The following is an 11306-nucleotide window of genomic DNA, read 5'->3' on the forward strand; positions in this document are numbered from 1 at the left end:
TTTAGAGCTTAAACGTGAATCTGATGCCAGCTATATATAGAGATTTCTTGCCAATGAATCTTTAACAATGGCTGACAAGAGTGACACTGGCATTAGTGACTCATATTGTTGAAATTGGATTGTTTAACTTGATGAAAGACTGTGATTTTCGGATGCAAATGCTTTACATGTACCTTTAAATTCAAAAATGGCTGACAAATGCGATACGAGCATCAATGACTCAGAACATGCATCGACTAAAGAAAACTTGATTGATAAGACATCTGAAGGAGACGAAATATCCATCGCAGAAACGGACCCGGAAGTAGATGACAGCCACACCTCAAGCTCCGCTCTCGATGACACTTTCAAAATCGTCGCCGCCATAGATTTTGGGACTACTTTCAGCGGGTACGCGTATTCGTTCTCTGACGACAATGAAAAAATCTACACGAACAAGAACTGGGGCCAGACCCAGGGTTTCTTACTGCACAAGACACCCACGTGCCTGCTCCTCAGGCCGGATGGGGAATTCGAGGCGTTTGGATTTGAGGCCGTATCCAGGTTTAATGACCTGAGCGAGGAGGAGGCCGAGGACTATTACTACTTTGACCGATTTAAGATGAAACTGTTTGACAACAAGGTAAAACATGTAACTGTAAAGTTAAAAAAAGTAAATACATAAACAAACAGAACACCAACTTTAAGTTAATGTGTGTGTGTGGGGGGGGGGGGGGGTCAGTAGTTAAATACTTTGCAGAAACACTTCATTTAAGTATCCTGCATGCGCCACAGCGTGCAGAGTTTCAAAAAAACATATTTAAAAGAGTATGTGTTTCAGGAAAAGTGCATATGGAATATCTCACTCCTTGAGAAAAATCCGCGAAAGACTTGTAAAAGTACATTTCTTGTATTTGTTCAATAAAGAATACCAGTCAAAATAAGGAAGAGGCAAGCGAATATGCTGTTGATGCATTGCATTCACTTTCGAGCGCCATTGCTGTTTTTAAGTGTTGTATGAGATTGCTTTCAGTACTAGTTAGAAGTCGGAAGGAAATTAGTTTAAACATAAGTGGGCATCTACATACTCATATCTTACTGGTTAACGTATCGACCGAATAGTAACACAAATTACTTTGAAGAATATTGGGTTTTATGCCAGAAATATATAACTATTATATCTTAAGTGTGTTAAACTGAGAAACAAACGTCCCCTTTCATTTTTAAATTATGATACGAAATTAAAGCCAGCTAAAGGTCATAGGATACAATTGAGTCGAGAGGTAATAATTATAGCGAACTTTGCTTGGAAATAATCATTCAGGTAGTCTTCCCCTTTATGGGTCCTGTGGGGAATTGTTATCCTGTTTGTGAACAAACACTTCGGTTTTGCCCAGAAAAGCGAGCAATGCAAGTTAATTCAATACAATTTCAGAATTAGTTCAGTTGTATAAAATAAACTCATGGCCATCACTTAATCCATTTGCCTAATCATATAAATGTATCTATTCGTCATAAAAACATGTTATTTAAAGAGGCATTCATTCCAGGACCTCCACACGGACATCCTACTGGAGGAGGTGCGCGGGAAGCAGCAGCCGGCCGTGCACGTGTTCGCCCTCTCCCTCCGCTACATGCGGGAGCACTTGCTGCGCGCCATGAAGACCAACCTCCAGCTTGAACCGGAGTCGGCTGCCATCCGCTGGGTGCTCACCGTCCCCGCCATCTGGGACGAGAACTCTAAGCAGTTTATGCGGGAAGCCGCTCACAGGGTCAGTGATTTTAGGATAATGCGGTTTTCTTTTTATTATTTGGTTGAAAATGAATTTGAAATGATACGTATCTGAGCAATACATACTGTTTACAAAATAAGTCAACAACAATACCTAATCGGCTAATTAATACAACACACGAACAACAACGACGACAAGCGTGAAAAAAGAAAGAAAAAACATAATGATTACTTTATTTTTACGCCAGGGAGGCCTTATAGACAGCCTCTATAGTAACCAGCTAGTAATCGCCCTGGAACCGGAAGCAGCCTCGCTGTACTGTCGCACACTTCCGGTCGGCACGTTCGGGGAGGGGAGTTCCCGTCCATGTTTTGAGCCGGGAACCAAGTACATCGTCGTTGATGCTGGAGGTAGACTATCAGTAGTATAAATTATATATTGAAAAGGGAAAGTTTTCTTCTGATAACAAACATAAAATACTCTAAAAATATTAAGCGGATTATAAAAACAGGTTGATGTCATGACAACGAAAAATAATCGTTATGGTTTTGAAACAATAATGTTCTTATTCTGTTTCATGTCGCAGGTGGTACAATCGACATCGTGGCACACAAGGTGCGGAAGGACGGGCGGATGCGGGAGCTCTTCCGGGCGACCGGTGGCGCGTGGGGAGGAACCGTCATCGACACGCAGTTCCTTAACCTCCTAAATAAGATATTCGGAGAGGATTACATGAATGCCTTCCGGAATGACTACCCGAAGGATTTTGTTGAACTGCTCCAAGATTTTGAGATCAAGAAACGGGGAGAGTGTGAAGGAATGAGGGTGTCGCTGCCTTATAACTTTTGCAATTATAAACATTATGGAAGGAATGTTCAAGAATGCATTAAATCCTTTGCTGCCAAAGCAGAAGCGGAGATTAAATTTTCTTCTGGCAAATTTATTATGTCAGCAGAAGTCGTGAACGAGCTTTTCCAAGATTCGCTCGTTCAAATTAATGAACACGTTGCCACTTTGCTCCAGAAATCCAAACTGAAAGACGTTCGGTACATATTCCTGGTCGGAGGTTTCGCGGAATCCGGCCGCCTTCAACGATCAATAAAGGACGAATTCAGCAGCGAACTTATAAGTGTCCTTATCCCGGAAGAAGCAAGCCTGGCGGTCGTGCGCGGCGCGGTGGCCTTTGGACGCGATCCGAGCTCAATCTGCCAAAGAATCTGCAGGTATACGTACGGGGTAGGATCCTACCTCCCCTTTGAAGAGGGCGTTCACCGATCGGATCTGAGGGTCGAGTCTGACGGTATGGTGCTGTGTAAAAGTATTCTCCAAGTATGGGCGGAAGCAGGCGAAGTCATAGGTCACAATGAAATCTGGAAAGAGACGTACACGCCAATCATTACAAACCAAAAGGGCATAATTTTCGAGTTCTATAAATCTTCCCGTCGGAAGGTGCGATATACAGACGAAGATGGCGTGGTGAAGTGTGGCTGTCTCGTTGTGGAGATGCCAGATATGACGGGCGACAAAGCACGCTCCGTCGACCTCGAGGTCATCTTCGGCGGCACGGAGATCCGCGTGGTCGGGTACGATCACACGAGTAATACGACGCGGGAAACCTACATTGACTTCCTCACGTCGTAATAACCGCACAGAGTGTCTCAACGTTATTGACCTCTTCATTTTTATAATGATCCAGTCATTCATAGTTCCGATGATTGTGATATGTGAGACATATATAAATATCTAAGAAATAAAGAGTAACGTGGGTCAATATAGCATTCACTAAATTTAAGGCGCATTCCGTTTTGTATTACTTTAAAAAAAATATAAATGATGCCGAGTATTCATTGCATGCGTTTATTTGCAAGAACACGTTAACATTTGTAAATATATTTATCGCGCTAGTTCAGTGTCAGTAACCTTGTTTTCAAGTTGTATCATTTATTTTCCAAATTGATTTCATTCTTGTGTGTAAAATGTGTGTTTATTGATTACCTCATATCCTCAATGTGATTCTGCGATTTTTGTTTTGTTGGAATTCATTTATGAAGTTGTTTTATTTTACCTCAAATGTTGTAATCATTCTTTACTGTTCAAAGTAAATTGTACCTTTTTAAAATATTGCTGTGCTAAAGCCATGTATGTGAATATAATGTAAACGTATGAACATAATAAAAATTATAATAGAAATGTCTCTGTTTTGACGTTTTAACAATCAATGTTCGCTAAGTTCCAGAAGTGAAATAAAAGTTTGGCCAATATGCCTTCCATTTATAATCGCCGTATTCAGAACTTGAAGATTTTAACTATCGGCTCAGGCTTTGAAAAAAAAAAACAGTACAAGTTACGCCAGATTCAAATATAATATGAATATAAAACGGCAATTTCTTTAATCGTAGAAAAGGGAAGCATGCTTTGTTTTCGTCCGTGTTGTTTATAAACCAAAAAAAATCCTTATCAAATTACCTTTCTCTTCTTCATAGTATGTTAAGCCCACAAATATGCTACAAAGAAGCTAGTCTTTTTATAGCTCCGTAAACCATAATGTTAAATTTTGATGCCTGGAAAGGTTAGTAATACGTAAAAAATGTCCAAGACTTCCGGTCTAACTACGGAGTGGCTGTAAACCCTGATTAAACATAGTCATTGTACTTTGTATTTTTGCGCTTCATTTCAACTTAAATCGGACGTGAACTGATTCGTTTGCAATTGAAGGTAATAGACAATGTTTTTTTATTATAATTATCTGGTAATTTTGCGCATAAAAGTATTTTAAGCGATAATAATATAAAATGGGATCGCTCAGATATCTGTGTATCGAATACCTTAACAATAAAAGGGGGGTAACAACAATATACTTTATGGTCGTCTAAGAACAGTTGTCTTTCTAATTTTGAGTTATTCTGTCACGTATTTGCAAGGGACAATTTGTTAATTTAAAGTATCTTGAAAAGATTCCCACATTCAATACTGCAATAACACGATAACACGATCCATGACATCACTTTTAAGATAATCTACCTAGCGTTTTTAGCTTCTGTACTTTCAGTTTTGATTCTATTTTAAGAATTCTAATCATGTGACTTCTCCACGTGTCCAAGGAGAAAATTCGCCCACAATGCACTGCGTAAATATGCATTTTTACAAAATGGCGGATAGTCTGTAAGTCAAATATAGTAAAGTTTGCGTGCTTATAATTAAGCAGTAAGAGTCTCCCTTATCCTATGCTTGTAGGATTTCGTTTCTTGAATGATTTACTTTCTATTTAAATATGTTGTAATTACGAATACTATTCTTCGGAACAAACTTAACGGCGCCGTACGATGGCGATAATAAACGGCGAGTCGGAAATCGCGATGTTACGGCTACTGTGTTGATTATTGCTGATTTTTCACCATTGAAAGCATGTATGACAATATACATTGGCAAGATAATTGAGACTTTAATTCCAAACCATGTGCATTACAATTGGTGACATAAATCTGTATATTCGCGCAAATATCGGGCTTCCAAATTTCATAACATTATCTTCCTAAATGTTAAGTTAGTAATATTTTGGTTGGCGCTAAGGAAAACAATGTTGCAGCATGTACCGTGGTTGAAATAGTGTTAGTAAAGCAATGTTAATATTCTGTTCAGGTAGGTTAAATTATTCAATGTTGTGTGTAATACGTTAGTCATGTGTTTGTGTTTATATTTGCTAAATCGTAAGTATTGAATCCTAGATAATTTGACCTTAATACCTTGCCATTCTTGGTGAAAATGTGCTTCCTTGTGTCATTGACATTGATTGTAACATTGTTTTATGCAAAGTGGATAGGATACTATTAATTTCTATATTCTAATGTTCAAATGACCCAATAGTGGGTTGGTTTATTTATTGACTGTGTTAACCTGAGAAACCTGCATGGTGTGAACAGGTACTTGGTATGTATAACATGAATGTCATGATGAGTGCATATACATGTATCTGTTACACGTTACTATTACCATAATCAAGACAAAACCATATCAAATATATTCGAAAGAATCTCAATGCGTTAGTTAACACGATCGATTCACTATCCAACCTAATCAAGTTATTGTACTATTGTCCCCTAATGATGGTGTAATACCCCTCACTCTTTGTATACTTCAATTTCTACATGAATCCTGCATAACAAATAATATTAAAATATTTTGAGAATCCGCATCCCTTATGTGGTAAGATCATCTCATTCATACCATAGAAGACATTCCATTTTCTGTTCTTGTGGAGTTTTCAGATGAGAAAATGATGTGCAGTGATTATAAAAATTAGATTGAAAACACTTCGCTTTATTTTTTCATTCATCATAACCAGAAATACTTGTTAGGACTAAATGTAAAAAAATGCTAATGAAAGAAAAATAATCGTTGCATTCTTAACCTGAAATAAATATTGTCCACTTACATTATATGAAATACATAATTCAGTGGTCGAAATTAACACAAGCCCTGCACTGGTAAAACGTCTTCCGGGCTTGGTCAAATTCTGAATTTTATATAGCAGGGCTTGTTCAAAAATTTGATGCCAACCTATGGTATATGAATTCGGGCTTGTTCATCCAAAAGCCTAATTTCAATGATTTCATTATTTAGAGGTAGGAAGTTTACTTGTGTTCATTTTCCTTATGTATTTCATCTCACTTTAATGTTCATCGACAACCGACGTACATGTTGATGGTTCTTTGAGAGTTTTGTTTTAAAACATCATTTGAATTTTTTTCAACCAATTTTAATGATCAATGCATATAAAACACTGTATTTCGTGTAGCATACTTTATACTTCTTTAAAATATTAGTATTTGGCTTAAATTATTTTAAATGTAAAGATATTAAAATGTTCAAACATTTCTAGAAGATATCATATAATTATAATCAGAACATGACAGATAAAAAATAATAATATTGATTGCTAATGTATCCTTTCAATTTGATTAATCTATTTGCAGGCTTATAGAAAGTGAAAAACTTCAATAGCTTTTGTAATTTATCATGAAAAATATCAATTTTAATATATATATATATATATGTGAATGAATTTAATGTGATTTTGGCAAACTCTGCAAGAAGGCTCATGTAGGTACCATTTCTTTGGGAATTGCATAACATCCTAAATTTTGCCAAAGAACCTTTTAATTAATTGAATTTTGCCATACTAGAAATTCATTTATCTTCTATTTCAAGAGCGATCATGTAAAGCAACAGTTTTTGTTTACCGAGGACATTATTGATAGATCCTGAGAAGTGAGATTAGGGTCTGGATCAAATACCCTAGACCTTGTTCTTGGCATCCCAGGGTCATGCGTTACTACCAATGGTAGTTTTGAAATGTACTGAAATTATACAAGATTACAAGTAACTAAACTATCTAAATGTTTGATAGTTGAATATGAAGAAGACACCTCTATGACCATTAGAAAGAAAAAGATTAATTTAATTCTTGAATATAGTTGTTTTATCTAATAAGTATTGTTTTAATGTTTATTTTATTGTGACTGATTACCGATAATATATCATGGGGGCAATGACCATTTGCAAATATTTTTACTTCCTGGATGACTTACTTCTCACTGACATGATAAATATTAATGCTGTGTATTTCATTTTAATATTGATACAAGGTGGTATTTAACCGTACATTGTTGTGTTTTTGTTTTTTGTGTTTTTTATGTGTGCATGTGTAATTCATTAGAAATATTTTTAATATTAAAGCAGCAAATAAATCCTGAAAAAAACTGCAGTCTGTGAACAAAGTTAGGACTATATATACTACATGTATTTGGAAATTGTATTAAATGGACATTGTGAACTGTTGATTAATATAGAAAACACAGAATGAGCAATATTAATGACCGAGTTAACAAAATTCAATATTATTAATTACCATGGATAATAAGATTGTCAAGGTTAAAAGTTTTCATGTGGCTCTACTAGTCAAAATGGAAATGAAATGGTTGTAAGTGAAAGGGGAGTCATACGGTAAACTGAACATGCACATACATCTACCCAGTATAATAATTGCCATTATCCAAACCAGACAAGTTGTTATATTTTTGCTGAAGCATTTTCACTGGAAGCATACAATTTAAGAACATGGTGACATTGTGATTTCACAAGACAGGCATGAAAAATAGAGAGCCTAATACAATGTTAACATGTTTTTTTTCAGACAGCTAACGGTATAATTATGGTAACTTTTCATAGACTGATTCTTATTAGTACAATTATAATAAAAATCTTGAATAAGGACCTGAACCAGATGGTACATCATCTTTTCAGACAAGGCTTCTTACAATTATAACAAAAACCTTTTTAGATGGTGAGCTTTACAATTATAGTACATAATCAATTCAGACAGTGAGCTTTACAATTATTGTCCATCATTTCAGATTGTGACTGTTACAATTATGGTACATCATCATTTCAGACAGTGAGCCTTACAATTATAGTAAATATCTTCATTTGGGATGGTGAGCCTAATACAAATATGGTAACATCTTTTGGGTTTTAGCTAAAGAGTTATAAAAAGGTGCTGCTTCCTGTCCTTTATTCTAGCACCATTCAGCCCTCATGGAGACCAGCATGGACACATACCCTCCTGCCTTATTTCATAGAATTTAATGCTTATGACAATAAAACATTTCTATTGTTTTGATTAAAACTTAAAGCATGATTATAAATTCCTGCAAACTTGACATATGTGACTGTTGAAACCTTATATTATTTAATTAAGCACAATTCCTATTATTTTCTGTGAAACTCGTAATGTTTAAATTCTTCATAGCCAGACACAATGTGCCCTTAACATCATGTCCCTTTTATTAAGCACCCGGCCCTTTTAAAAACCTGGCTAAAACCCTACATCTTCATTTCAGACAGTGAGGCACAGTTATTGTAAAAATCTTGAGTTGAGATGGTGAGCCTTAGAATTATAGTAATATCTTAATTTAAGTCAGCTTTAGTTAGCCAGCCTTACAATTGAGGTAGCATCTTCATTTTAGACAGTGAGCATTTAATTATGTTCATTTCTTCATTTCAGACAGCAAGCCTTACAATTGAGGTAGCATCTTCATTTCAAACAGTGAGCCTTACAATTGAGGTAGCATCTTCATTTTAGACAGTGAGCATTCAATTATGTTCATTTCTTCATTTCAGACAGCAAGCCTTACAATTGAGGTAGCATCTTCATTTCAAACAGTGAGCCTTACAATTGTGAGGTAGCATCTTCATTTCAGACAGTGAGCATACAATTATGGTCATTTCAGACAGCAAGCCTTATAATTGAGGTAGCATCTTCATTCCAGACAGTGAGCCTTACAATTGAGGTAGCATTTTTTATTTCAGACAGCGAGCCTTAAAATTGAGGAAGTATCTTCATTTCAGACAGTGAGCCTTATAATTGAGGTAGCATCTTCATTTCAGACAGCATGCCTTATAATTGAGGTAGCATCTTCATCTCAGACAGCATGCCTTATAATTGAGGTAGTATCTTCATTTCAGATGGAGAGCCTAACAATTATGGTAACATCTTCATTTCAGACAGCAAGCCTTCAATTATGGTAACATCTTCATTTCAGATGGCGAGCCTGGAAATTATTTTAACATTTTCATTTCAGACAGAGAGCCTTCAATTATGGTAACATCTTCATTTCAGATGGCGAGCCTTCAATTATGGTAACATCTTCATTTTAGATGGCGAGCCTTACAATTATGATGACATCTTCATTTCAGACAGCAAGCCTTCAATTATGGTAACATCTTCATTTCAGACAGCGTGCTTGTGTGGTAGCTGTCCTGGTAGGATGAGAAGCCAGCTTGTCAACAGACCAGCTAAAACCAAAAAGTGCCATCAACACAAACCGACATCCAACCTCAACCTTACAAGGTACTTGTTGTTTTTTTTAGAAAAAAGGTCTAGGTATTTATGTATCGCTCATGTTTTTTTCAGTGCTCAGTGGAATCTTGCAAAATCTTTGGTAAAAATGACTATTCAAGGTATGCGCATGAAACTTGGAACACAGTCATGTCACCAGGGCCCTCGATGACATTGGACATGTTTTACTTTAACAAGACCCTGTCCCATCACTTGGCCTAAAACTATAGTTGAGTTATATCCTTTGAGCAACTGAGAACAGTAGATGAGCGTTGGCATGTACAATTGGTGCTTCTATTTACTGATGGTATCATTTTAGGCTATGTACAATAATGTGAAATTATGATGCATCATGACCCAACATTATCTTGCTATCATTTGAAAGGGTTTAATGCGTAGAGGAAGAGTCCTATGGAATTATTATATTGATAAGCATAATGCATGCACACTGTTTTTGTATTGAAAATTCGTACATTTCACTTTATATGATTTCACTTGAAATAGTGAACAAAAATACTAACTCCATTAACTTTATATGCAAAGTAATTTCCCTCATTTATTTTAAATATTACATGTAGTTATCAGTAAGCAATACCCTTTGGCATGATATCAATGTTACACGGGTTTTCATGGCAACACGAGATAGCATTATAACCATTGGCTGGTTAAAATAACAAGATACCCAGTAACCCTCATAGATAGGATACCTTAATAGATAGAGGATATTTGTTTATTTCAGTGTAAGAATTTTTTTTTTTCACGAGTGTCATAGAAAAACATATTTTCATGAGTGGCGAAGCCTACAATGGATTTTAAAAGTAGTTCCTTATTTTGCAGTGAATATATCAGATTTATATTTTCACTGTTGTTATTTCACTGGTAAAACTCCATATTTCATCGAAAAGCATGAAAAAAAGTGTAATATAACTGCATGGAGGATATTGATTGTGCATGTGTGGCTTACAAATTTCCCTTTTTCCGCATCTGACAGTCATAATTTATGTGTAAATGAACTCAAACCATAGATTTGTGTATTGTATTTTCTAATTTGTATTTGATCCAAATGAAATTTTATGTTGTTGTAAGCACGGTAGTGATTAAATTAATTTTGAATATTGTTAGTTGATCACGAGCCTCATTGAAATTACCAACAGTTTGGAAATATGACTTAATTTCTCTAGAATAGCACTTTAAATGATACTTTATAAATGCATATAGGCCTATGTACCTAATTGAAAAGTAATAATAAAATGCTCCTGTAGATGACTTACAGGGTTTTCCATGCACCAGGCTAGGATCGTACATAGTCCTAATAAGCCAAATGATCCTGAGTGCCATATTTTTATAATACAGTATGAACATAACATATGTACAACATTGCCTTCCATTGAATGTTAATCAATTTTGATAATGAAATTGATGATTAATCGAAAAGGCCTTGATTATTTCTGATAATTGATTATGGTTTTGTCTGATTTTCAATTATTTCAGTGTAAGCTGTGTGTCTTAAAATTTGTATAACATTCATATCAGGTCTTCAATACTGAGCCCAGAGCTGCCACAGTCCAGGATTTCAGTTTTAAGAAGACATTTAAGAGGTTTGAATAATTAATTAATATGGATAAAACAATGATCAGCTGCTGTTTAAAGTCAGTCTTTTATGATTGCGGCCGACCAATTATCATTTGCGTAATTTT

General features: G+C 35.6%; 2 protein-coding genes across 5 annotated transcripts in view; both read left to right on the top strand.

Moving 5' to 3' along the window:
- The first annotated feature begins 45 nt into the window (after positions 1-45).
- LOC128229194 (heat shock 70 kDa protein 12B-like) lies at positions 46-3874 on the top strand. Its single transcript, XM_052940934.1, has 4 exons — positions 46-622; positions 1530-1751; positions 1960-2122; positions 2299-3874. Exons 1-4 carry the CDS (start codon positions 188-190, stop codon positions 3351-3353), a joined length of 1875 nt encoding a protein of 624 aa, XP_052796894.1. The 5' UTR covers positions 46-187; the 3' UTR covers positions 3354-3874.
- Positions 3875-4825: 951 nt separating this feature from the next.
- Positions 4826-11306, top strand: part of LOC128227352 (uncharacterized) — a 36290-nt gene continuing 29809 nt past the window's right edge. For 2 of the 4 annotated variants that reach the window (XM_052937793.1, XM_052937796.1), the window contains exons 1-3: positions 4826-4874; positions 9506-9621; positions 11143-11207. In XM_052937793.1, the coding sequence (XP_052793753.1) occupies positions 9539-9621; positions 11143-11207 (148 nt within the window). In that variant the 5' untranslated portion in view covers positions 4826-4874; positions 9506-9538. Of the gene's footprint in view, positions 4875-5110; positions 5352-7338; positions 7358-9505; positions 9622-11142; positions 11208-11306 lie in introns of those variants that run through there. The other 2 variants (XM_052937794.1, XM_052937795.1) reach the window with 2 other exon arrangements.

Source organism: Mya arenaria, chromosome 3 (assembly GCF_026914265.1).
Source record: "Mya arenaria isolate MELC-2E11 chromosome 3, ASM2691426v1".
In the NCBI taxonomy this organism is placed as follows: Eukaryota; Metazoa; Mollusca; class Bivalvia; order Myida; family Myidae; genus Mya; species Mya arenaria.